The 24,940-nt window shown below is 38.3% G+C and overlaps 4 protein-coding genes across 11 annotated transcripts in view; 1 reads left to right on the plus strand and 3 right to left on the minus strand.

Annotated features, from left to right (window-relative positions):
* tmem253 (transmembrane protein 253) overlaps positions 1 to 3,141 on the minus strand; it is a 5,320-nt gene extending 2,179 nt beyond the window's left edge. The window contains exons 1-7 of one of the 2 annotated variants that reach the window (XM_008411290.2): positions 3,063 to 3,141; positions 2,784 to 2,951; positions 1,673 to 1,783; positions 1,527 to 1,583; positions 1,337 to 1,447; positions 1,097 to 1,240; positions 728 to 789 (exon numbers count right to left, since the gene is read on the minus strand). In XM_008411290.2, coding sequence (XP_008409512.2) covers positions 736 to 789; positions 1,097 to 1,240; positions 1,337 to 1,447; positions 1,527 to 1,583; positions 1,673 to 1,783; positions 2,784 to 2,951; positions 3,063 to 3,092 — 675 coding nt within the window. In that variant the 5' untranslated portion in view covers positions 3,093 to 3,141 and the 3' untranslated portion in view covers positions 728 to 735. Of the gene's footprint in view, positions 1 to 693; positions 790 to 1,096; positions 1,241 to 1,336; positions 1,448 to 1,526; positions 1,584 to 1,672; positions 1,784 to 2,783; positions 2,952 to 3,062 lie in introns of those variants that run through there. The other variant, XM_008411289.2, reaches the window with a different exon arrangement.
* A 159-nt stretch (positions 3,142 to 3,300) lies between these two features.
* Positions 3,301 to 10,269, minus strand: LOC103466018 (B-cadherin). The gene is made up of 15 exons (XM_008411291.2): positions 10,028 to 10,269; positions 8,683 to 8,775; positions 8,465 to 8,602; positions 8,186 to 8,341; positions 7,948 to 8,089; positions 7,718 to 7,869; positions 7,514 to 7,642; positions 7,230 to 7,415; positions 6,904 to 7,148; positions 5,886 to 6,028; positions 5,573 to 5,797; positions 5,235 to 5,456; positions 5,027 to 5,160; positions 4,328 to 4,471; positions 3,301 to 4,220 (listed from the first exon to the last, which is right to left on the minus strand). Exons 1-15 carry the CDS (start codon positions 10,088 to 10,090, stop codon positions 3,966 to 3,968), a joined length of 2,427 nt encoding a protein of 808 aa, XP_008409513.1. The 5' UTR covers positions 10,091 to 10,269; the 3' UTR covers positions 3,301 to 3,965.
* A 554-nt stretch (positions 10,270 to 10,823) lies between these two features.
* On the minus strand, positions 10,824 to 16,127 carry pdp2 (putative pyruvate dehydrogenase phosphatase isoenzyme 2). Of its 3 annotated transcripts, none has more exons than XM_017305252.1 (9): positions 15,817 to 16,127; positions 15,347 to 15,464; positions 15,035 to 15,211; positions 14,235 to 14,354; positions 13,866 to 14,152; positions 13,095 to 13,200; positions 12,613 to 12,849; positions 12,206 to 12,505; positions 10,824 to 11,507 (listed from the first exon to the last, which is right to left on the minus strand). In XM_017305252.1, exons 2-9 carry the CDS (start codon positions 15,401 to 15,403, stop codon positions 11,232 to 11,234), a joined length of 1,560 nt encoding a protein of 519 aa, XP_017160741.1. In that variant the 5' UTR covers positions 15,404 to 15,464; positions 15,817 to 16,127; the 3' UTR covers positions 10,824 to 11,231. The 3 variants fall into 3 exon arrangements, with proteins under 3 accessions (XP_017160741.1, XP_008409514.1, XP_008409516.1); XM_008411292.2 differs by having other exon boundaries at positions 15,323 to 15,464; positions 15,817 to 16,126; XM_008411294.2 differs by lacking the exon at positions 15,817 to 16,127 and adding an exon at positions 15,603 to 15,802 and having other exon boundaries at positions 15,323 to 15,464.
* A 30-nt stretch (positions 16,128 to 16,157) lies between these two features.
* On the plus strand, positions 16,158 to 24,361 carry terb1 (telomere repeat binding bouquet formation protein 1). 5 transcript variants are annotated; one of them, XM_008411296.1, is made up of 21 exons: positions 16,158 to 16,312; positions 16,434 to 16,548; positions 16,656 to 16,766; positions 17,064 to 17,195; positions 17,457 to 17,585; positions 17,725 to 17,785; positions 17,875 to 17,987; positions 18,938 to 19,066; positions 19,159 to 19,311; positions 19,420 to 19,551; positions 19,660 to 19,785; positions 20,158 to 20,300; positions 20,396 to 20,736; positions 20,820 to 20,884; positions 20,979 to 21,056; positions 21,239 to 21,475; positions 21,748 to 21,798; positions 21,965 to 22,030; positions 22,122 to 22,187; positions 22,912 to 22,988; positions 23,618 to 24,361. In XM_008411296.1, exons 2-21 carry the CDS (start codon positions 16,512 to 16,514, stop codon positions 23,789 to 23,791), a joined length of 2,421 nt encoding a protein of 806 aa, XP_008409518.1. In that variant the 5' UTR covers positions 16,158 to 16,312; positions 16,434 to 16,511; the 3' UTR covers positions 23,792 to 24,361. The 5 variants fall into 5 exon arrangements, with proteins under 5 accessions (XP_008409518.1, XP_008409517.1, XP_008409519.1 ...); XM_008411295.1 differs by having other exon boundaries at positions 16,158 to 16,548; XM_008411297.1 differs by having other exon boundaries at positions 16,158 to 16,548; positions 20,164 to 20,300.
* The last annotated feature ends 579 nt before the right edge of the window (positions 24,362 to 24,940 follow it).

Raw genomic sequence — 24,940 nt, forward strand, 5'->3', positions numbered from 1 at the left:
TTTTTTTTTTTTCACTCATATAAGTCTGTGCATATCGCTGTGTGTATGTGGGTGTGTGTGCATACTTGCTACATGAATGGTCTGTGACCTTGTTATGTGTTCTTAATGAAATCCCCCATCACCGAAATGCTCACGCACACCACACCCTTCACTACATCTGCAGCTTTACCAACTAATGTATCGAACATTTCCGATGCAGATGTCTTCAAGTTTGACAAAAGCATTGAGTATAAGCCCGTCCACTGGTTGTTTTGGGTTTTATTTAGAAGATTTAGACCAACTTTACCATTTTAGCTTTTCCACTTGCTCATCATTTTTCTCCTTACACATGAATTCAGTTGAARGTTTTGAAATAAAAGTTTAGTTTGAAAGTATGAAAATGAACCTTGGTGTCTACAACATCACCAATGCTGCCCTCTAGTGTCTATATCAGAAACAACGTTWAGGGAAACGAAAGCAATGTCCACACTTGCACCGTCTCAAAGAATTAAAYGGATATTTTAGCAACAAAATCAGCACACACATTTCATTTCATATCCTGTTTATGATTTGAGATTAATTTGCTTTGAAGCTTAAAGTTCTTGATTTCTTCTAGAATCCCAGAGGAGAGGTTTATACTACATCAATTTAACTTTTTTATGTCTAGATGATACAAAAAATATAATGCAACAATAACTTAGTTTACAAATGGCATGCACATAAAACTAATTTAAAGATATTTCATTACATTGAGTTTTACAGATTCGGGTCTTCTTGTTCCGTCAGAAGCCCATTCGTGTCCTCTGGATCCTGTTAAGAAAATTGATCAAAACCACATTGTGATCAACTGCAAAAAGTCCAGAAGTGCAATAAATCAGCAACTTTTTAAATGAGCATTCATATGCATAACACTGAAATAAAATGAATGACTTCTTCCTCACTGAGTGGTCTGTTAGCCCACGCAGCACAGTATTCACTTCAGGTCGGAAAAGAACCTGTTAGCAGTTATCAGACTAAATGACACGTAGTCAGGTTTGCGTCTTTTTACATAATGTTTAAACATGTCTGGCTTCCACTGTAAGTAAAACGTACTTTGGCTCAGGAGGCATTCGTATACCTGTGAGATGCGGATGTAGGCCTTRACGTTGCGAGAGCTGTATCGGCGCAGACCTCTCCAGCACAGGAACAGAATGTAGAGTGTTCCCAGAAAACACAGGGAAGTGAACACTATGTAGCTCGCCTTTGCAACATTTGAACCAGCCTGCTTGTCACATGAAAACAGGAAGGGGACAGAGAGTGGGAAATGTCACAATCTCATTGATTACAGGAACATTATCAATAATTCAGCAGATTTCACCTGCTGGTATGAGCTCAGGTCTGCAGCTTCCACTGATGCGAGGCTATTGGCCAGCAGAGCAGCAAATCCAAACAGCAGACTGAAAACGTTCAGCGCCATGAGAATGATGATCTGTTTGGAGTGAAAAACAAGTCAAAAGAGCCCATTGGAAAAAATTATATTAGGCTATATAACTAAATAAAATGTTTACCTTTACGTTACTAGCCTTCCTCTGAACCTCCATTGCCAGGCACCCAGCAGCTGCATACTGTAACGTCATCAATAGTTAGATTTAACGTCCTTCTCTCAAGTTCAGGTGCCCTTAGTGAAAACGTTGTAAAGTAGAAGCTGACTTACTGACAAGCTTGACCAGACTGGAGTTACCATGACAACAGAACAGCCGTAACTCACACACGCATGGCTCACTGTGGTCAGAACGCYAGCCAAGGCGCTGAGGACCTGAATCACCTTAAGAAAACCAAGAAAACGAAACCCGACGTTTACATACACTCATCACAGGCAGGGATTTCAGATTAATTTGAGCTTTTAAAGACATTTCCGTTCTGTTCAAAAAGATTGACGTCATTTAATACATTTAAGGCTCTACTCTTCTCTTCAGTAAAAGACAGTGTTGATGCGTGCTTTCAAGTCATTGTCTTGTTAGGACACATAAGTGAGTCAAACTATCAACTATCTWAACCAAACTGTCTGCTTGTAATTGTAATTGTTCAGATTAATAAGGAGCAATGCAGCCATCACCCTGGTGAAAAGGTAATGCAAGATGGTGGAACAACAGTGTTACTGTCCACAGTAAAACAAGTTTAACCCCAACATGCACASAGAGAGAGTTGACTAAGAAAGAAGCTCCTGCTCCAAAAGTTGGAATTAAACTYCTGGATAATTGTTTTAAGTAACGCAAGACAAAACTGAGATATTTGGTCACTATGAATTGAGCCAAAAGGTGGTAACATTATGCTCAGCATTTGTTCTCGATGCTAATGTTACTGGTGCACTCCACAGATTGAATGGAATGACGAAGGTGTACAAGCTTTAAAATGTTAMGCTTCCCTTCAAATCAAAGATTAGATGACTGAAACAATAGGAACATTACTACGCTGGACAAAGGCAGGTGAAAGTGGCCCGGAGTGGCSTGAACTTAAACCCAGGTGAAGATGTGAGGACTATTCCTTAAAGTAGGGTCTGTGCCTTGAAGCCAGACAATTGAAATGACTTCTATCGTTTTTTGACAAGACGAGTGGGTAAATAAAAAATAAATATCTATTCAGATATTAGTAGGGGGGTGTGTGTAATTTTGACTCATAATTTAGAGTTGTGCACCAGGTTTTTATTGTTGTTGTTCAAATGCATCTTTTTAAAAACTCYAAATTAAGACGTTGTCCCTGATGAGTGTACATGAACCTTTTATTGGTACTGTATTTTGGATGAGCAGAAAAAGACGGCACCTTACCCCAGTGACTAAAAGTCTTGTGTTTACCACAGTCCCAAACCAACGATGAATCCTAACATTTGTGAGCTCCTCATTATTGGTGTTGCTGGTCTCAGAGGAGGGACTGGCTGGACGAGTCTCCTTGAAAARAACCTGGTACAACCCCTCCTGAAACATGTTCTGCATCATCTGTTGTGGATGAAAAAAAACATTAACAGGGTCAAATTTAAAATAAATGAAGGTAATAAATGACACTTTTCACAATTTTCCACACCTAATTTACCTTTTTTACTAACTTACCTTTACTGAAAGTTGATCCCTTTTATTCATTTCTTGCACAGATCTTCATTTCAAAATAAAATATCAAATAACGAAAAAAGAATGGAGAGACAACCAAAACCTTTCCTCATTGTTTCTATAAGTCCTTGGTGTGGCACAGCGCTGAGGACTTTTGGTGTCAAAGTTCATCTGAGTTGGAAGATAATGAATGACTAAAGTTCATTCTTAAGACGGAGGTTCAGGACAATCATTGGTCAGGAATCAGGCTTGTCATCAGTAAAAAGGGCAGGATTACTCAAGCATCAGAGTCTTGGTTTCATTTATGGCRTATTTTATTTATGCATCCAAATTTAAAGTACAAAGATTCAAAAATGTAGCAAAAACTTTGGTTCATATAATTCTATGAACCTAATAAAGTACAAGATCTTGTAGGAGAAATCAAATAAATATCTTGCAGAAGCTCAAGCTGCCATTCTTTAATCACCTGTACAAGTTAAATAATGATAATTTCTTAAGCATTTTCAGTCAACATTGGAGCCACACTAGAATGTCTAAAGAGCATGCAAAGCACCTGCTCTAAACTATAACATAAATCCTCATTAAATACATGAAAATTAGAAGCTGTCCTGTGGTAAAATTTTAAAAAGTTTAGGGTGTAAATACAACTTTAAATCACATAACTTAATGGCAATAAAGAGATATAAAAAACAACTGTAAAACAGAAGTGCATCAAAAACAATCAAATATAATTTCTGTTTAAATATTATTGTCAAAGAACTCAGGAATAGCACACACAAAGCTAACAGAAAGAAAGAGCACAGCCTCTGTAAAAATAAAACACACATGGTGGCAGGAAAAGGCCACCGGTCATTCCCAGGACAGACTGCTGTAAGTTTAGATGACCTCCACATATATTTGGGCATGTCAGACCCACTCTGATTTTCCTGGCAGTGTTTGGTTGTCATCGTCTTCCTCCTCTCTTCCCTTAGCGTACAGGTCTGCCAGTCTGCCGAAGCGTGGCCCCCACTCATTCAAACTCTGAAAATCCTGATCCTCGTCCGAATCTGAGGACTGAATGGAGCTGAGAGAGTCCGCCTCAGAGCTTCCGCCCTCATAGTCGAACACGAGAAGAGAGTCATAGGGAGGAGCTGCGGGGTCTCTGTTTGCCACTTGCAGGTTCTGAACAAAGCATAACAATGAGAGATAAAGATTCAGGATGCATTGAATGTTTTTGGGAACTATGAAGCAGTTCTAACATGCTGTATTTCGATCTTTTGATTTCTCACATGTTCAATAAAGTTGCACACTTCCTCGTTGGCTTGGATTTGCAGACGGTACCCCGGTCGATCCTGGACAGTGGGAAACACGTCTGTGCTGAAGACTTGAGGTCGGTTGTCCAGCCCTCTGTGCAACTGGGTCAAATCATAGTCCTGCAAAAAAACAAAAAAACAGGATTGCAACTTTTGCTGCTTCACATTGGCACACAAACTGCTCTTAGCAAGTCTTACACTTAGATTAATCTGTTCTAATATAAGATTTTTTTAAATGCAGAAGTCAGCTGAAATATTTAATTGCAGATAGTTACGTAAGAATGAGTCGTTCCAAACACTGAAAGTAAAAGTGTAATACATGTGTCACACACAGATGAAAAAATTACAACCTCTGAGGTATTATAATTCAGGGATATCAGAGTTAAAGGAGGTTGTATGCATGTGTATGGCACACTTTTAGATTGAATTTATAAAATATAATTTCCCGTTCCTTCTATCATCAATTATGCACTATTTTGCGTCAGTCTTTCACATCAATTTTAACTAAAATACATTTGGGTTTATGGATGTAAGATGACAAAATGGGGGCAAAGTTCAATGGGTGCGAATACTTTAACAAGGTGCTTTATGTACCGTATGTTGTTATGCTTGAATCTCAAAACATTTTGTCTTCTTAAAGGCAAATGTGCACTGTTCCGCTGCCTCTCCACCTACCCTATCGTCTTCACCTCCTCCCTCCTCGCTGTAGCAGATGATGTGATCACGGGTCAGATCTTCCAGGAGAGGGTCCTCCTTCCCCGCCCTCCTCTTTCTGCTGACCAGCAGCAACAGGAGCAGCAGGAGCAGCACTGCAATCRAATGCAAAGTAAGTCACAAAAGACAAAACAGATTAAGTTATTTTCAGGATAAAATGGCCACCTACACAGAAGGCCAAAAATAGATCCTAGTAGAGGGGTTGCAAAAGAAGGGATGCCTTCYTGTCTGTCACTCCTCAGCAAGCAGGCATCTGCTTCCCCTTGACAGTGGCACACCTGTACGGCCAGCGTATTGTCTTTGTAGAGACCCCCAACGTCATAAATCCTCATGGTAACATTATAGTTCGCAGGAGATAGGTTTTGTTTGGGGTAAAGAGCTGCCACATTGCCTAAGGGGAGGAAGCAAAATATAAACTTTACAACACTTTATTTTTGGATCACTAGTTAGCTGTCTGAAAACAGAGTTTATCCACATAACACTTCATCAGCATCTCAGCCACTTTACTTGTGGAATTGATTTTGAGAATCCAGCTCTTCTTGTGTCCTCCTATAAGCTCCACTGTAAATGGCCCAGCATGACCCGGTCCATCCGGATCCACTATGTCCAGGAGTGCAGGAAAAGGGTCAGAGTTGCACAGAGTGGCAGTTGTCTGCCTGACCACTGGAAGCTGGTCATTCACATCCACCAAACTCACAACTAGAGTACCAGTTCCTGTAGCTGGAATTAGATCTGGAGGAGTTAAGAAAGTTGTTTTCAATTTGTTCAGGAGAATTTACAAAGTGATGGTTCAGTAAAAACAATAAAAGTTTAAATTTACTGTCATCATAAGCCAAAACTAAGACTGTATATTTGTTATCTCTGACGTATTGCGACTCTCGGTCCATGCTGCTCACAACTTTAAGTGATCCGGTGCTGTGGTTGGTGCTCAGCCACTGGGCGCTGTCGTTGTAGAGTTTGTATCTGAAATCAAGACAAACAGCTTGATTACTAAATGTATATCAACATTTCTATTTCAAAAACAGACCAAATATTTATGTGGGAAAAAGTACAGCTTTTTCCATTTAAGACTTAAAATAAACGGGACTGAATTTTTACAATATCTAAAAAAAAAAAAAAAAGAAATCCTGAGAATATTTTTTGTCTTAATTGCAGTTTATTAACATTAACATTATTTAACATGATTATTTAAAGTAGTCTATGGAAATTACTAAACGTTTCAAATATATAAAACTGAAAAACAGAAATAATTTATTATAAGGTATGCGTTTTCACCAGTGATTTACTTTTCAAGCAACTTTTACTGTATATTTATCATATAGTTCTGCTAGTTCATGAGCTTATTTGGAACATGTATGACGTCTATTTGAATAAAAACAATAATTTCTCTTTTTTTAGTTCCTTTTTTGAAAGTACCTTATATCTTTACAATAAAAATATGGAACACCTTTACAAAAAATACAAACATTTTATAACACCATTGGTAAACATGAACCAACTTTCCCAAATATTAACACACACATTAAAATAACTGTACAATAAATCTTTATAGTTTGTTGCTTCATGTCAAAGAACAAAACTAAACAAACCCCTCCTGAAAACTAAAGCGTTATTTTCTGATGTTACTCTTTGACTGGTTAAATAATGGAATCTGATTGGGCTTTTAGTTTTTATTCATTCCAATTTCATTCCAAAACATTAGGGTGATGGCACAGAGGTCTTCCAGGCCCACCAAATGTAAGCTGTCAAAAAAGCAGTAGAAACATGCAACATGCTGGTCAGAGAGTTCAATCAAATGTTGAAGACACTAATAGGCAAGCGGTGTGTGTTTTGATTACATTACGCGCTGTGCTCTGGCTCTGTCCGGGTCCCTTGCTTTGAGGTGAACCACAGGAGTGCCGACTCTCACATCTTCTGAGAGGGTTAGGTGAACCTCAGCTGGGCTGAAAACAGGAGGCTCGTTTCTGTCAATGACTTTTATTGTGACTGTGGCCGTAGAGGTGGACACGGGGACAGAAAACGGCGCGTCGTTTGTCACCACCACCAAGAGTTTGTACTCAGACAAGCTCTCAAAATCYAGCTCCTTGGAAAAGAAGGACAGAAGATAAGTAAACGTGATGCTTATGTGACTTGTGAATAAAACTTTAAGGGTAATTTCCTGAACCTTGGCAGTTGTGATTATTCCCTCCATCTTATTTGAACCAACAGTGATGTTAAAGGCTCCACCTTCATTGCCTTTGATGATGGAGTATTTGGTGTTTGAATTTGGAGATCCTGGCTCGTCCATGTCAGTGACTTTCAGTCTTGCTACCTCGACTCCTATCTCGTTCTCATGGACTGTTGTGGACATCTTGGACAGAGCAAGAAACACTCCTCGGTGAGTTCAAAAGTTAAACTTTAAGCTCATTTTTAATTTYATCATATTACAGAGTATGTTTTGCAACTTACAGATGTGTCAGTGAAATCTGGAGCATTATCGTTGCTGTCAGTAACGGTAATGATAGCAGTGCAGGTTGTGGTCTGCCCTTCCCCGTTCATATCAGCAGCAATAATGATCACTTTGTATTCTGGGTGAGTCTAGAAGGACAAAATCCGCAATAAAGTTGTGGGGGAAATAAAAGATAAAAATGCTCACACAGAAAGCCTCATTACCTCTCTATCCAATCCCTGTTCCTTCAGACTGATCCGTCCACTCACTGCGTTTATGGCAAACATCCCTTCTGTGGGCATTTGATACCTAATCATAGCRTTGTCCGTGTTTGGATCGTCCTTATCTACAGCTGTTACCCTCAAGATGGATTTACCTGTAGAAGAAATCAAGTTATGACTCCCAACTGAAATGAATATTTAGGTTCTGCTAGCTTGCTGTACTGACTCCTCACCAACTTCGGCACTTTCGCTCACTGTGCCGGTGAAAACTTTCTGAGTGAATTCTGGTTTGTTGTCATTCTGGTCAATGACGTTGATGATGAGCTCCATGGGCTGCTCTGCGTTCGCTGACTCTTTCAGGGCATAAACCCACAGCTGTAACAGAAACATCCAGAAGGATTTCATCTGCTCAACGCCATCAGTCTCGTATTAGGAATGACAAAAAAGAAGAAATGTTTAAATGTGGCTTACAGTGTATTTGGCTTGTTTCTCCCTGTCCAGTGGCTCGGTCACATACATCATACCAGACCGGTCATCGACAGTAAAAATACCTTCAGGGGGCTGATCCGCACCTGGGCCACTGATCCTGTAGGTTATGGCTTCTGTTTCAGCTTTACTTGACTGGAGCTTTGGAAAAAACAAAAAAATAACAAATAAAATCACAACCAAAACATGGAAATATTTTGAAGAGGAATATTTCAGAGCACACGTATTGACAGCAGTAAGTTTCTCAAACAAAAACTCACTTACTATCACCAGAAATTTGGGATGTAGTCCCGGGGCGTTTTCTGGAAAATTGATGTTTGGAATAACCCAGTCCCTCTTCACCCGCCTCAGACCGTCAGTCAGTGCATGCTCTGGCAGCTGCAGGACGGTGGCGGCATCATCCTGTTGGAATGAGGACACCATGCTGCGTTACAGGCATGATTCTCACTCAGTAAGTGATGAAAACGTTGTTTTAAATATACCTCATGGTTGCTTTCATTTGGACTGTTTGTATTATTGTGAATTTTGCCCAAGAACCTCAGTTGTGTCCATGCTGGATCTAGAGATACCAAACACTGTGGAGCAAACATTCAACAGTTATCCAAACTGTTGTAGTATTTTTTTTACTACATGGCAGTAATGCTCAATTTAGGGTTACAAATGGGTGGGAAGAAATATAACAGCTATAAACTGTGTCCAGGATACATCTGTACTTGGTGACTCATTTTTGCTTCACTTTCCTCTCAGCAGTGTGGTTATCAGTGTTGCCTGTGCACCACGCTTTTCCTTCCACCAGACTTTCTGTTAACAGGCTTTAATAAGGTACTCTGTAAACAGCCAGCATATCTACCAATGGCCTTTTGTGACTAAAACTTCCTTGTGGATCATCCCTGTGGTAATGAATCAATAATATATGCGTTTGCCTTTTTTAAATTAATTGACATAAAATAACTTTTTGACTATTTTATAACTGACTGATATATATGCAGTCATATTACGTTGACTTGTATTTCTCTGCTCTGTCACATTTGACCCCGACTTCATGTTGCAATAACTTCTTCTCCTCCCTTAAATCATTGCTATGATTGCTATGTCATCATGTTTGCAAAGCGTTCATCTGCAAAGAAAATATGACATTTAATTGATTTCACTTTAGTTTWAAAAAATTATTAAATCATTTGATAACAMATTTTGCAACATATAAATATATTAATGCAACTTAAGTGATTTTTGAAACCTAAATTAAAGCAACCTACAACCTAAATCACAGAAAAAAGAAGCTATATATTTTATGAAAAAAAAATGTACTTATTAGCAAAAACAAAAACCTATTAGCTTTGAAGTTTTACATTTTTATTTTAAATTGTCTTATTCTCAGAATGTACTGGGATAWACTAGAAATAGACAGATCCAGATCGATCACTGCAGATGTTTCCACTACCTCTCCAAACTCACCTAAATATTCTAACCTACAAGACAMTAATATTTAAGACAGATAATAAGTTGAGCTTATTCACCTTAAAACTGTGAGGCTCCAGGGAAACACAGCAATTATACACAAATGGAGAAAATATGGAACAACTTTGAAATAAATAAAAGAAAGAAACAAATTTTTTTTWAAAAATGTTATGGTAATAAAAAGCAAACAATGGGAGTAAAATAAACCACTTTTTTCATGGCAACATATTTATATATTTATCTAATAGTTTATCAAGGAAGGGTATAATATACATATTTTTTTACATAGTAGATTTGCACATTTAAAACATAATCCCTTTTTAGAAAATATGGGTTTCAAAACAGCTAAACTAAATGTGAATCTCTCACCTTGAGTTGCCAGAAGATGAGGGTCACTATCAAAATCCTCCTGATTCCAGTCATGTCCTTCATTTCTGACACCCAGCGGATCTGTCCCTACCGTCGCTGGATCCTCTCTCACTGTCCCCACTGCTTTGTGCCAGTCAAGTTTGTAACCTTTACCAAAGTTCCTCGAGTATTAGCACTTCCTCCAATAGTGAACTTTCTTCTCCACCACACTACCGTGCTCTTACTGTGAAATCAAACCGCTGACCCTATGTTTACCGTTTAACACCAGTAATGCTGAGTTTCCGTATGACTTCATCAAGGGGGAAATGGTTAAAAACAGAAACCAACGATGAAAGCAGGCTCAGCCAAACATAGAGGTGTGCTTATGGAGGCAAGACTTTCCACTTAAATTTTTCCAACATCTATTATCTTTCTCTGATATTCTATAAAAGAATACATATATAAAAAAAATCTTCTGAAGCGTTTTAGTGATAAACTAAATTGATATTTTCCACTTGGGATTTGTTTGCAAAACAATCAAACTTGTCTGGATGAACTTTTGTCACTAAGGACAAACACTCGTGTTTACAAAACAGCGAAGGATCGGATTGGCTCCAATGTCCCCCRGCTCTTAAAGCAACGTTCACAGTTTATTGTGAAAACTTTGAAAACTCTGCTGTTGATATCTTGAGATATCAGAGAATTGAACTGTTCTAAATGATAAACTTCAAAACAAAACGTTTCTGCAAAAAAGAACAGATTTTTTTTTTGGTATTCATTTATGTATTTATTTATAAAATAATATATATATATTTTCCCCATTATGGAACAGATAATTTAAAAACATCAACAGTTGATTAAATCAACATGATACTCTTCATAGAAATTTTACGGTAAACCTCTTAGCCTCACATTAACACAAAGTAAACAGGAAAAAAAAGGCAAAGATGGATTGTCTGTGCAAAGACACCAACAGGAATACTGACAAAGGTAAAAGTGCTGACATGAAACTTTCTCTCCCAAAGGAAAACTGGGATTATATGTCTGAAATTTTAAAGGTAATCAACAGTGATTCAAGTAAAATAATGTCTGGACAGAATATGACATTGAAAAACGATCATTTCACTTCACCTCATCTGTAAAACAGCTCACGTAACACCGGCCATGGCAAAATACTGACTGTACGTAACCAAGCGTAGTTCTGTGGTACRACTCACTGAGTCTGCTAACTGTGGCGGGGTCTAGCCAGGTCGTAGTTCAAATACACCACAGTAACTGTGATATCGTCCCTGTACATTCTGGCCAGGTCCTCCGGCAGAGAGAGCATTGAGGCCAGCCTCTCCTGGGACAGCTCCCCATACTCTCCAGTTCCAAGAGCGTGTCGGATCAGATGAGTGCCGGCGTTTTTATCCAGAGCCGGAGAGGCGCGAGCTCGCCGCTTCAGCAAGAGTTCGTGCATCTGACCCAGCTTCAGCTTCCGCTCCAAAGGAGAAACTGGAGCCTAAATGAGCGGAGGTTGAAAAGTCAAAAAGACATGACAGATAGTCAAGACATGATAAATATGAATTGACTTGCTGTAAACAGTAATGTTTTCAGTCTGGCAACCTTTTAATTTATGTATTTTCCAGGCACATTGCGCCATCTTATAACTCAAATCCATAACATATTATCTTCAGTCGTTTAAAGAACAAATGATTAAAAGAAATTTGACACTTTGAAATTGGCCTTCTGTCTCTTTAAGAAGCTCCTACTCTTTCTGACACTCTGCCATCAGTTCAACATCACAACAATGCTTTCCATCCTTCGTGAGAGCAAACATATAGCCACCCCCGAACGGTTGCTATGGGAGATTCAAAAATTCATCAAACACGCATGAAGAGATCAAATCAGCACTCCAGGTATGGTTTGGATGAAGAAGTAACATTTTTGTTCTGTTCTTTCTCTGTTGYTAAATTTAAACGTCTGGGATCAACAAAGAAATGTTAATTTTCCCCAAAGATAACCTGAGCAAATACAAAATGTGTTTTCATTGATTTAATTTTAAAAGCTGTGTAAAGCTACCTTCACCTGTTTAAAAAAAATAGATAGAATTGACCTTTTAGCTTAATTGTTTGCACCACCCTAGGCAAAATCAGCACATTGTCCAAACACACATGGGCAGTATATAGTAATGTATTTAGCGGGTTTCCCTGAGCAAACCTGTAAATGAATTCCACTCAGGTGTTCTCCAACTAGCCGCACTGCCTCCTCGCTTGAGAATTCGTCCCACAACCCGTCGGTGCCGAGGATCAGGAAGCGGTCCTGGGGTCTCAGCTTGTGATAGGTTATCTCCGGTGTCACTTCCAGGTACGGCGGTGTTAAATAGTTAGGCGGAGTGTACTGATACAAGTTCAGAGAGTCAAGATCCACTCCAGCCTCAAGGCTGGCTAAAATGCTCTGCTGCAGCTCAGCGCTCCACTTGAATCTCACATCACCGAAGGCACGTAGAGGCATGAGAACCTGAAAATGAGACGGAGAAAAGAAAACAAAAATCAGCACATTCAGCACACTTACAGTATTTCATGAATCMGATTTTCTTTGTTTATAGCATTGAGGCACCAACTCACCCCCAGCAGTCTGTCCTCTGTCACCACTGTGTCTCTCTCTGAAGGTGGATGCTGTGCTCTGATACGTTCCAGCTCATCTTGGTTCTGTGAGTTGTGGTCTTTGGAAAGAGGGACAGCACTCCATGAACCGTCACTGTTCTGCACCCCTAAAACTGCGCGGCAGTCTCCTGCATTTGCCACGTGGATCCCATCGGTTCCAACGTGAGCCACACAGGCAGTGCATCCAGCAAATGCCACCTGGAAAGGAAAGTCATAGGTGGGGAATGTACGCATCTCTAGAACTCCTGTTTAAGGCTGCCTGATAGCTGTGGATATAAAACCACTAGGGTACTGACTGATTCCCATCAAGGGAACCTTAAAACATAGGCCCAAACACATCATGAAGAACTCAATTGAGAGGAGGGATGGCTGACTGACATTTTTCCTTCTGTATTATTCAGACTGCGTTAGCTCTGAAGCGAAAAAGACTTGTGTGTAGTTACCTGGATGGCTGTACTTTTCATAAGGTCACTGGGAAGTGGGACTTGAGCCTCCAAAGAGATGTCGGCATCAAGACGTCTAAAGGCACAACTCAGAGCCTCCTGAGGACTAGAAAAAAATATGACCAGGTTTGGTTCATTGAGATTCTCTCACTGAAGATGCTTTTCAACAAATTGTAAAGGTTTATGTAAAAATGTTGTGACATAATAGATAAAAGTGTTTCACTAAAAGCTGCATATTCATGCCATCCAATTCAAGTTCAAAGTTACACCAGTAATATTGTAACTCTAAAGTAATCCTAAAATATCTGATTTGTCATAACATAGAGAAACACTGAGATCCAGAGCAAGTTTCAAAAAAAGGCAACAAATATTTCACACACACACACACACACACAAAAAAAGAACAGACAGGCACCCATCAGAAAAAAAACCATTTTCAAGAAAATGCAAACGGGTTAAAAAAACAAAACATGCAGAGGTAATATGGAAACAGATCAAGGACCTATAATAATTCCAATAATAATATAAATAACCTGTCAGCTGGCTGAACAAATTCATCTGCTTGGAAGAGTCAAAAAAAGTATCTAAATATTAAAGATAACATTAATATAACTACAAATTATATCACAGGTTTTTTTTTAGTAGCAGAAATATTTGGTTCTTTTCTGAAATAAAAGCAATGAGATCATGTTATAAACTTGTGTTTGAAATTGTGGTATTTTCACTAAGTTTCATACCTAGCATTTCAGAACTACAAACATGTTAGCCTACCTCATGCCTTCGTCATGCTCCTCATTGTCCAGTAACTCTTGCCAGAAGACTCTGAGGTGTCTTATGTACAGGGGTGCGGATTCGCGATAGTTAAAATCTGAATGATGTTTATACCATTGCAAAATGGGTGGGACAGGCCTGCCAAGTTCCATGCACTTATCAAGCTCTTCCAGGGCTTGTTTTGGCATCATTGCCACTGCTATATAGTACAGCAGCCGCTCGCTTACGGCCTGGGCACATGCCCAGCCCCCGTGGCCGTCAAACACTCCAAACAGCATGCCCTTTGACTGGGGATTACACACACACAAAAAATTTGCGTTTTAAAAATTGGGGGAAAAAAAAATTAAAACATAAAAAGTAGATGCATACCTGTAAGCATGTGGCTGCACTACGACGGTCCTCATTAGGAGTATTTGCAGGTAAATGGTTGCTGTCGAACTTTCTCACAGCGCTGAGTGCCCTCCCATCAAACTCAGGCACATTCACAGCCTGAAACCAAAAGGCACCTTCGTGATTAAAATCTCAGTCAATCTGCAGACATATAAATAAATCAGATTATTATTTACGGAATTGCCTATTCCAAAAAAAAGTGCGCTTATATATATATATATATATATATATATATATATATATATATACATGCACATTAAGAACATATTAAACATGTTTTTAATGGTGTGATGTGATATTATGCTCTTAAATGCCATGCTTACATGAGATGTAAGCATCTCATGTAAGCATGTTTATTAAGAGGAATAAAGACTTGAAGATATCTGTATGTATGTAATTATAATGCGTTTCACTTAATGAATTAACTTACTGAAAAAACATTGTTTTCTTAATAATCGTATTTATTGAATGTGATTTAGTAAAAAAGTTAAATAATAGATTAGACACCAACTTCTCAGCATTATTCAGCTGTAGGGCAACAAAAATAGGGATTTGCTTTYCCTCACTAACTGGAAAGCAAAAGAAAATTTGGGCGCAAATTAAACTTTTTTCCCATTACACGCTAATGACAACCCTCAAATAATGCTACCCAGGGTGGAAAGCCATATTAACCAAATCAAAAATCGCCACTGTTCCTTTTCTATCTGTGGGACCAGCTGAGCTACAGCATGTTTTGCTCCGAAATATTATTTATTGTTATTCAGTGTGATTTCTCTTACCTGTTCATTGCTTCTTAGGATGCTATTAATCTGCACTTGGCTCTGCTGAAAGTCTAAATCCTGTCGTGTTGAGAAATGACAGCAACTTCGAGTCCAGACTCCAGATTCCTTCCCAGTGCAGAAACTTTGGTCTGATCGAGAGAGACTCCAGGATGAAAAGGGACAGTTGTGGGCTGTCTGAAAATGGACAATAACATAAGGCTACAAGTTTGGCATCATAAACACAAAATACCAGAATTTTGATAAAATGTGCATATGAACACAGTACAGTCTGATCAAAATACAAACTTGGAATGGGACTTTGCGATAAACCTTCAGCCTGTAGCTAGAAGCTCGATGGAGAATCCTGGAGTACACACGTCCATACATCGCTACAGAAACGGAGCTGGCGTTAAGAGGTGCAACTTATTCTAATTATTCCGCTGTATATCTGAGCAGAAAAGAAAAACAAGTCACTATGTGCATGCGTAGTTGTAACTCAAGTTATACTACATCAGATTTCTCTGTTGTCATTTAACACATGGGTTAGTCAGCTTSAAAGCTGCACGTCAGCTAACCAAAGGCTCACCTAATAACACGACCTTTGATTGTTATTACGCTTGACACACATTGTTGAGATTTGACGGTTTTACAGCTAGTAGCATGCTAGCTCTTCCTCACTCTGCTAACGTTAGGTAATTTTCGACACTACACTACCTAAGAATCCATTCTTAAAGAGGCTACATACGAGCACATGTATGTAGCTTAAGAAATGTGTCAAATGCCGTGTAAGCAAAACTTACATGGTTGCGTACAAACTTTGTTACAAATGAAGCAAAGTCCGTTCACATGCAGCAAAACACCAAATATGACAAGGGGGACGTCCAGCAACGTGTGACGTAAGGATCTGACGATCACCTATTCAGATGGTCAGAAAACTGTTGCTAGCGCCTCACATCCTAGTTACATCCACTTTTATGTGTTCTCCARTAACTTTCATTATTTATTTATTTGAAGTGGTTTATTTGTTTGTAACGAATGGGCATACAATGTCCGGTTYAGGCATAATTTTCAGGTTTTGTAGAGCAAACCAACTGCAAGAGTAGTGGGGCGGGTGTTCCTCCGGGGTTTCCACGGTAACGCAGAGTTATGCTAAAGAGCYTAAAAGAGCAGTTGACTGCTCGCGCGAAAACGTAATAGCAAAAAAATGTTCTTCACAGTTTGTGAAGTAACAACTAGAAAGTAGTTGCAGTTTTAGATAGACAATGCGATCACATTGAGAAACAGTGCGCTTTTACTGTAAGAAAATTGTTGTCTGTAATTGTTGTATGTTTTAGTTTAACTTTATAAATTACGTGACCGTTGTCAAGCTAACGCTAATCCCAAATGTAGCATGTTGACGTAAACGTTTTTCTTTCAGCCCAGGGGTCGATAGTACCCTACGAAATCATAATATTTAGAAAATCAGGTATAAGAAATTTCTCTGAAGCAGAGTGAAATGGATAGGRCAGGCAGTTGCAGGAACAACCGTAACAGTAAGTGATGCAAATACTAAAGGATTRCTGTATGTTTTTGAACATATTTTCATTCAATTATAATATGGATTTACTAAACTGACTTTATTTTATTCCTTTAATTTCAGCAGCAAAGACAGATCTCAGTTTGCTGCTTGAGTGTGTAAAGTTTCAGATGAAATGTCCAGATTCACAGAAGCAAGCCCTTCTTACCATTCACTCCATCTGTGAAAAGAGAGGTAACAATGAAACCGGAGCTTTTAGACTGTTCAAAAATATAAGGCATAAAGGCAAAAATACTTTTGAATTGAWTTACTAAAATAWAAATTCATTTTGAYGACATTCTAGAACAGCACAGAATGTACCTCATAAACAATGCTGCAATTTCTGCTTCAGCAGGTTGTCAACATATTACACTTGTTCACAATCTAATGTTATAATACGCACCTCTAATTATAAGTGTGACAAGAAAATAAGTGTGGCTCAGTATGGCATTTATCCACTGTCTGTTTTAYCCGATGTTTTCTTTCTTTCAGAGGATAATGTGGATCTGCTGAGAGAACTAGGCGGTGTGTCATTTTTGTATAATCTGTCCAAATCCAGTAATGTTCATTCAGATGTTAAGGAGACTGCTCTCTTTACCCTTGGCACACTAGCTGAGGCTAATGGTGGGTACACTTGTCTCAGAGTTATTGATTTTCACATCCATCCATCCATTCGCATATTCTTGCAGGGGTACAGAAACATTTTTAAAATGTAAATTACATGTGTTTTATAATTTATTATGTCATAAAGATGCCTAAAATTTAAATATACTAATGTCTTTGTGCAGATTATAGGCTAAGTTAAGTTGTCCTGTATTTGTGTGTGCTGTAATTTCATATAAAATTAAATTGATGACATTGTCATATATATGTTTTGTTTGGTAGTGTATTGCAAGAATTCACTGTGCAGAAAGGACATATTCATCGACATTGCTGGACATTTGCAAGAAGACAGCCCACTGAATAAGAAGAGGGTGTCCGTCTATTTGCTGTTTGTTCTGGTTGCACACAACAGTAAGATCATACCTCTTTAACTGAAAAAATAAATAAAGCAAGTAAACAACAGGATTATTGCTTTATATGACAGAACATCTTTTTCTGGCAAGTTTTAACTTGGTTTGTTTGACWAGTATTTGCCTTTGTGGTTTTGCAGAACTGGGGCAAACTTTAGCACAAACCACAGGCTGCCTGGAAATTCTGATGGACCTTTTCAGGTACTGTGTCGTGCCATTGATGTGTAGATACATTTTTGTTTTGAAGAATACGCTCATCTGTCCTTTGTGTTTTTTTTTTTTTTTTGTAGGAGTACTTTTCCCTTCTCAACAGTAGATGATCTGAGAACTGTCAGCCAAACCTACCAACTCTGGACATCTGTGTCTAGTGCGCTGTGTGGCTCCGTCAACAATCCCCAGAATGGTAATATCATCTGTCTTTGTTCCATGTAGTGATGAAACTGTTTTAAAAACATTTTCACCTCTATGATGTATTTATTTTTACTGTTTAACTGAAATCAAATAAATCTGATAGTGATTAAAACATGGAAATGGTGCAGTAACCTGGCAGCACAAGTGTGGATGGATCTGTTGAAGGATCATTTGAGCCAATTCGGTCTTCATAGGTGCAAACCTACTTTCAGTCATCGTGAAATATACTTTGCTACTGTGAAGACTATTGTAAGTAATTTGAGAAAATATGCAGCAACAAGATGATCAAAACTGGATGTTTTCTCAAATTTGATCAAAATACAAAATGGAGGTTGCAGGGAGACCTCACTACAACACTGAAAGAGATCCAGGAATTTCTAGAAAGTACCGATTGTCTTCTATGTATAACCTTCTTCTGACCGATACCTTTGTGCAATGAGATAATTTTTTTTATCCCTGTAACCACTTTGGAAACTATGGTTTAGGCACAGGATGATTGAACACATTTCAAGAAAATACAACTTGAACAGCTGAACTTTACTTCAGTTACATCAGATTTATAACAATTTATAGCAGAAGAATCAATTGGGACACTTAACAAATCATTAGTTTAAGGGCAATGGGGGGTTATGCAACCAGTTTTTTACAGTTTTTATATTTGTCATAGTTTAGTCCCAGCAGATTTGTTTGTTTTTTTAGGCTAATAATACGGTATGTGCATGCGTCACACTAAAGGTTGAAAATGTTCGGAAATCAGCTGTTGCGGTTAATTTTTTTTACTTCTCAAAAATTTGGTATTTTAACAATGGGATGCAGWCATTTTATATCCTCTGTACAGTTAAACTTTAATACCAATTCTTTTCCCATGCTGGTAAAATCCTTCAAACCCTCTACGGGACACAAGATCAGCTGTATTCCACCATGCCTTTGTTTTGTTTGCAGAGGAAGGTCAGCGCATTTGTGTTGCAGCCTTTCCCATCGTGAAAACATGGCTTCAGCAGATTTCTGTGCCCTCTACTGAAACGTTTCAGCCCATATGCTCCTTTATCGCCATGACAGTTTCCAACAACTGTGAGGAAACAAAACACAATGATTTCTGYTTCAAACACTGTTTTGACATTTCCTAATGCCATGTAGTATTCATAATTTTTCACCTTTTACAGCTTATGTACAGGAGAGTTTTGCTGCCTGTGGAGGTTTGGAAACTCTTACTCTGGCACTGCTTCGTGTTGTGTCTGCTGCAGACACCAGCTTGCTGTCTCGTCAGCTATCAGTTGTTATAGTCAAGACCTTGTCAGCTTGCATCACTGACAACCGTGAGTCCTGTTTTTAATAATGTTCAGAYTACGTTTGACAGTTTCATTTCAAACAAAACCTCTCCTATACTGTTTTCATTCCAGTCTCTTTTTTTGTTTTCATTTTAGCCAATCTGGCAGCAGGTTTGGCGCAGTACGATCTAGTCTACCACCTTTTCTTCCTGCTGACCAGCTCACACTTAGATCCTGATGACAGGCTCTCAGTTCTACTCACCATTGGGGAGTGCACCGAAGCCTCAGGTGAGACTGCACAGTAATGATGCAGAATTTGCTCTCGATACTGTCATTTGGTTGAAATCCTCTCAATTGGCATGTTTTTGCAACTTTGTGTCTATGTTGTATTTGCAGAGGAGCATCAGTCTCAGCTGGTGGATTGTGGAGGCTTGCCGATTATGATAACTTTTCTTACAGAGGACTCAAGTGAGGAGGTTAGGAAAGCAGCGACTTTCATACTACATACTTGCAAAAAGGCCAGTAAGTGTAACTTATTTAATATTTCATTCCACCTAATAAAAAATATTTGGGGAYTTTATGATTTAGTTTTGTTGGATGCCACACCTCTCAACTTCAAGTATATCTGCAGCCAATGTTTTTTTTTGACACAAGAGAAGGTCCAATATACTATTATCAAAAGTGGTCATAATGATATGCCTAATAGGAATAAGATTCCTTTAGATACTTTGTAGGTTCACACTGTGGTCTTGGCAATATTTAATGTGTTACCAGTGTTACTATTTCACATAGTTCACTTTAAATGTATTTATTTCTCTCTAAAAGGTGTAACTACTGAAAGTTATATTTTAATTAATAATACCAAGGTTTTAAAGTGACTTATTTTGTCTGTTGGCAAAGTGTTGAGCTTGGGAGTGCAGGGTCTGATGGAAAAGCAAGCTGAAAATGAGGAACCTCCTATAAACATAGAAGAGTTTAAGAATTCAGCCAGAGAAATTATACGCAGGATTGAACTGTTAGAGAAAACACAGCTGAAGGTTAGTTGTATAAACACACACACACACACACACACACACGCAATGCAGTTGTAAAATTATGGTCCATAATGACTAATACTTGTTGTTTTTTTTAGGAGATTGGAGAGGAGCAAGAAGACATTCTTTGTCCAAATTCAGTTGAACTTCAGCCATTTAAGCCCCCACCTCTAAGTCTACCAGCCCAGAAACTGGAAGCCAATAAAACTACCAGCATACTGAGGCCCATACACAAGAGCAGTGGTGACAACGGCAGCCTCCAACTTGTCAAAAGCATGGCTGAAGTAAAGAAAGTCACTTCTAGGTTGATTCCTCCAGGAGAAGACACCAAAAGGAGTGGAGGGGATGTGATGCGTTCTGTGAAAAGTGGAGGACGAATCGGGATGTCTTCTGACATTTGGTCATCAGAGGGAGGCAGTGAGCCACATATGGAAAACAAGTCAGTAGAGTCCACAAAAGTTACAAATCAGAGGGGAAGAAAAGCTCTTTAATAACATCCTTTTCCTTTTTATTTTTGCTTAGTTCCTTGTTTAATCATCCCTTGTCGGTGTGGCTGACAAAACCAAAAGGGATTAGGTGCTGTTATGGTGAGAGACAGGGTCATGCGATAACTTCTAAATACTTTATTGTCAGTTATTGTTGGATGCAGCTTCTATCAAGATTTTTTTTGTTTTGTTTTAGAGTCACAGGGCAGTAACTTAAACGATATGCGGAAGATTCCACCAGCAGAACACTCTGTCTCTAATGGTCGGTGTGCAGGTGGGGAAAAATATAAGGATCTTTCTTTAATTTGTTGCCATTTTTTGTTGTTGTTGTTGTTGTTGTTGTTGTACGGATACACTAGAAGAAATCCTCTGTGTATCAGTGCAACCTAATTGTTTCACCCTTAACATTGTTGTACACAGATAATAAGTTTTTGATATATAACTGTCATTTTTTAGGTTGCGTGTTAACTTTTGAAGAAGTGACAAGCCGCTCTTTTGCGTCGGTTCAAAACTCCTGTGTGAACAGCTGCGACATGCACAGAGTCCTCCAGGAGGCAACGGAGCGATTCAGAATGCATCGCTTTAACTTTGGCGTCAGGCGAGAACAAAAGAGCGTCACCAAAGAGCATTCTGACACCAACTCTGCCAGGGTTTCAACAACAAAGTTACACAGAAGCTGTGAAAACATGTGTGGTAGGAGGCTTTACAGTGTAAACTTTCTTGCAAAAAGCCCTCTGTTAACTATTTGTTGAAGGTGTCTTTCTTCCATGCAACAGATTTTAATCCCTCAAAAAACATCTAACAAGCACATTATTAAGTTGAAAGTAGTACAATCTTGTTTGCCATCGCCTTTTTCCCTTGTTTTTGTTTCTTCTGATTCACTCTGTGACTACGCCTTGAATCTTCTGAATCATAAATTAGACATCACAATGTGCTAATTTTGTAAACTATTTCATTCCTGACAGCTGGGATTGATAAAAGTTATCTGCAACAACACTCTTGGAGAAAACATAATGGTAAGAAAAGGACAATAAAAAAGTCTTCAGATATATTCACGTGAAGTAATTTGTTCAATGATTATCTCAGATGATTTCATAATGCTTCGAAGCAGTTGCCTTTTATTGTTGGATGAAAAGAATGTATGAAACTTATTTAATCTTTTATTTATTTATTTTTTCATAGGTGTCACTTTGACTCCCCTGTACAAATCAACCAGACAAGGCGCATTTCCCTCTAAGAAAGGGATCGGTATGTGTTATTAGTATAATTTTTAATGTTGATGCACTCATGACATTTTTTTGCCATATTCACCAACTATGACTCCATCCTTCCTCTATAGGTCCAAGCTTGACTCCCCTAAAAAGGCCACATCCACGTGAAGCCAACTATCAAACATCCGGTTCTGGTATTTACATTTTCCGACTTTGTGTGTGAATGTTGTGATTGAGAGACGGTGTTGGGAGCTGTCCTCTGCAGTGTATTCTTGGCAGCAGACGAACCAGAGAGCAGAAGGAATGTTGAGCTGTCGCCAGCATTCTCACTGTTCGGGGCAGAGCTGGTTCAGAACTGTGTTAAGCTGTTCCACAGTGTCTGTGCTATAAAATTACTACTACACTATAATGATATCTTGTAATATTTTAGACCAATGGAAAATATTTTAACTATTAGGATGTGGTGTGTCTGTACTGTCAAAAGGCTTTATTCATTGTTTATCTTTTTACTTTCTGGCCCCTTATTCTCATCTGAGGCATTTTTTTAGGCCGTATGCTTGTGCACTGTTGAAAAAGGATTCTGTTGTGCTTTACTATTTCTTTTATGATCTAAGCCAAATGTCTTTTCCAGCAAACCCTAAAAGTAGCACAGTCCACACTTTTTCAGCATACTCTGACATTTTTCTGCATTCTAAACTCCCCCATTATGTTTTCCATCTAGTTTGGCTTCTCACTTTTTCTTTTTTTCCCCCTGACATCAAAAATAGATATTTGTTTCTAGAACAGCTGTTGTAGTTATAATGTTCTGTCACTCTGATGGGTCTATGCACAAAGCCTTATGCATGAATCCTGTGAGCAGAATGTTTGGGCAAACTTTACCTGTATTTAAACTTCAATCTTTTCATGTTTCAAACACAGAGAGAAGAGGAAGAAATAGCAGTGAGCATTATTCTATTAAGGATCAGTCAAAGATAAGCACAGACCACTCTTCTTCTGTAAGAGCTTTTTAGAAAAAGGGTTTATGGGCTTTCTCTGTCTCAACAAATTGGCATAACAATACTAAACTGTTTATCCAGTGCAAAAACAGGAATCAACAAAAAATATTTAACATATTTTCTTAAATTTTAACTTGAATTAAACTGAGTAAAAACCATCATTCATGCTGTTCTCAGAACAAGTACAGCTATCAGAAGCCTTCTGAAAAGACAAATTAGTTACTTGTTGGTGGGATTGTGGGATAAAACATTAGATCATGCTAAATGTCCATGTTTGTAGACTGCCTCGTAATTCTCAGGCTCCTTTGACAGAATGGAAAAGTTGCTGGCAGTGTCCAGTATTAGGCCAAACCAGTTCATATCTCATTTGGCAGATCAGAATTACTTTCTCCCATTTGCAGATGAATAAAAGAAAAACTGTTTACATGTGGTGTTCCAACAAGGTACACTGTGTTCTCAATTTCGGGTTTCTTGAACTGTTTGACTGTAAACAACTTTAAATTACTTTTTGTATGAATGATGCTGTACAATTGTTATTCTTTTCAGTTAATTTTGCCTTTCAGTTAATTTCTTATTGTTGCTTTAACCTTTCCTCCGTTTTTTTTTTTTTTCCCTTAAAATACCGGTAGAGAAGAAAAAGACAGGACTTCAGTCGTGAGGAGGTCCATCATTTGCTCTCTGGAGTAAGAAAATACGGCTACTCCTGGAACTTCATCTTGTGGTCATATCCTTTCCAACCTGGACGCACCAATGTTGATCTGGCCAAAAAATACAGGAGGCTGATGAGACAACAAAAGTCATAAAATGATGATTAGATTGCATAAAATCTTTATCATACCTCCTTATTTTACCTTCTATACTATAGAACGGTATTATTCTGTGTAATCTTACTCCTGCGACCGCAGGCCTCGCCCAGTCAGAATGTTCCTGTAAAGATTAGTTGATTTAATTTATCTATTCATTCATTCTTTTGAAATTATACTTATTTTACGATAATTTATATAGTAATATATTCTTTATAGTACTGTAATATATTGTACCATTAGGATTTATTTTGATTTTATTACTTTGCATACAATTTTAAATCTTCAAGAAAATCTTCTTCACAAGAATATGTTCTATAAATATTGCTTATCTTTGAAAGTTTATGTCCTGCTAATTTTGCAAAGTTATTATTGGTATTTATGTTGTTGTTTTTTACAGCTTACTTGTAAATGCTAGATATTTGCCTTTTTTATGTTATTTAAGAACAAATCTTAATCCTGTTTGAGGTATTTGTGAGGATCTCTTAGATGAGGCAGTTAGATTTACAACCTTTGAGTTAGTTTACACTCGGTACATTGTGCCAATAAAAACTTCTGTTCCGACACTAACCCTCAACCTTTTGCCTCAAATATCTGTCTGACTTCTTAATCTTTAACTTTTTATCCTGGAAATTTGTAAATAATTGATGTCAGTTTAAAGCTTGTCACGTCTGGAAATTCTAATAACTGTGTAAAATCCTTTTGGGAGGAGGACAGGAACATTGCAAAGTTAAACTATTTTTCTCCTATTTCTGATGCAATCCTTTAGAAATGATCTAATAGTTCCTTCGTTCACGGTCTCACGGAAGCAAATACCAGGTTCTGTTTTCATTATGCCCGTGCTTTGGCCATCGCAGTCCGCAGAGACAGGAAATCAACAAGGGGAGAGGGGACTGTAAGCGCAGCACTTTTGTTTATTGAGACGAAAGCCTCTGGTATGACAGGAATCACAAATAGTGCAAATCGTGCTGCTTATCTATTTTGTATGTGCATCAAGAAGCTGCTCAGTCTGCAAACTCTATTCTTCACTAAAGCTGAGCCGGACTGAGATCACTGTCTAAAGTATGCCTCTCCCACTCTGTGGGGACTCATCAGTTTGTTAAAACTAGGATTTACCCATTTTCCTTTCTCATGGCGGAGATTGTCAAA

This window comes from Poecilia reticulata, linkage group LG6, assembly GCF_000633615.1.
Source record: "Poecilia reticulata strain Guanapo linkage group LG6, Guppy_female_1.0+MT, whole genome shotgun sequence".
NCBI lineage: Eukaryota > Metazoa > Chordata > Actinopteri > Cyprinodontiformes > Poeciliidae > Poecilia > Poecilia reticulata.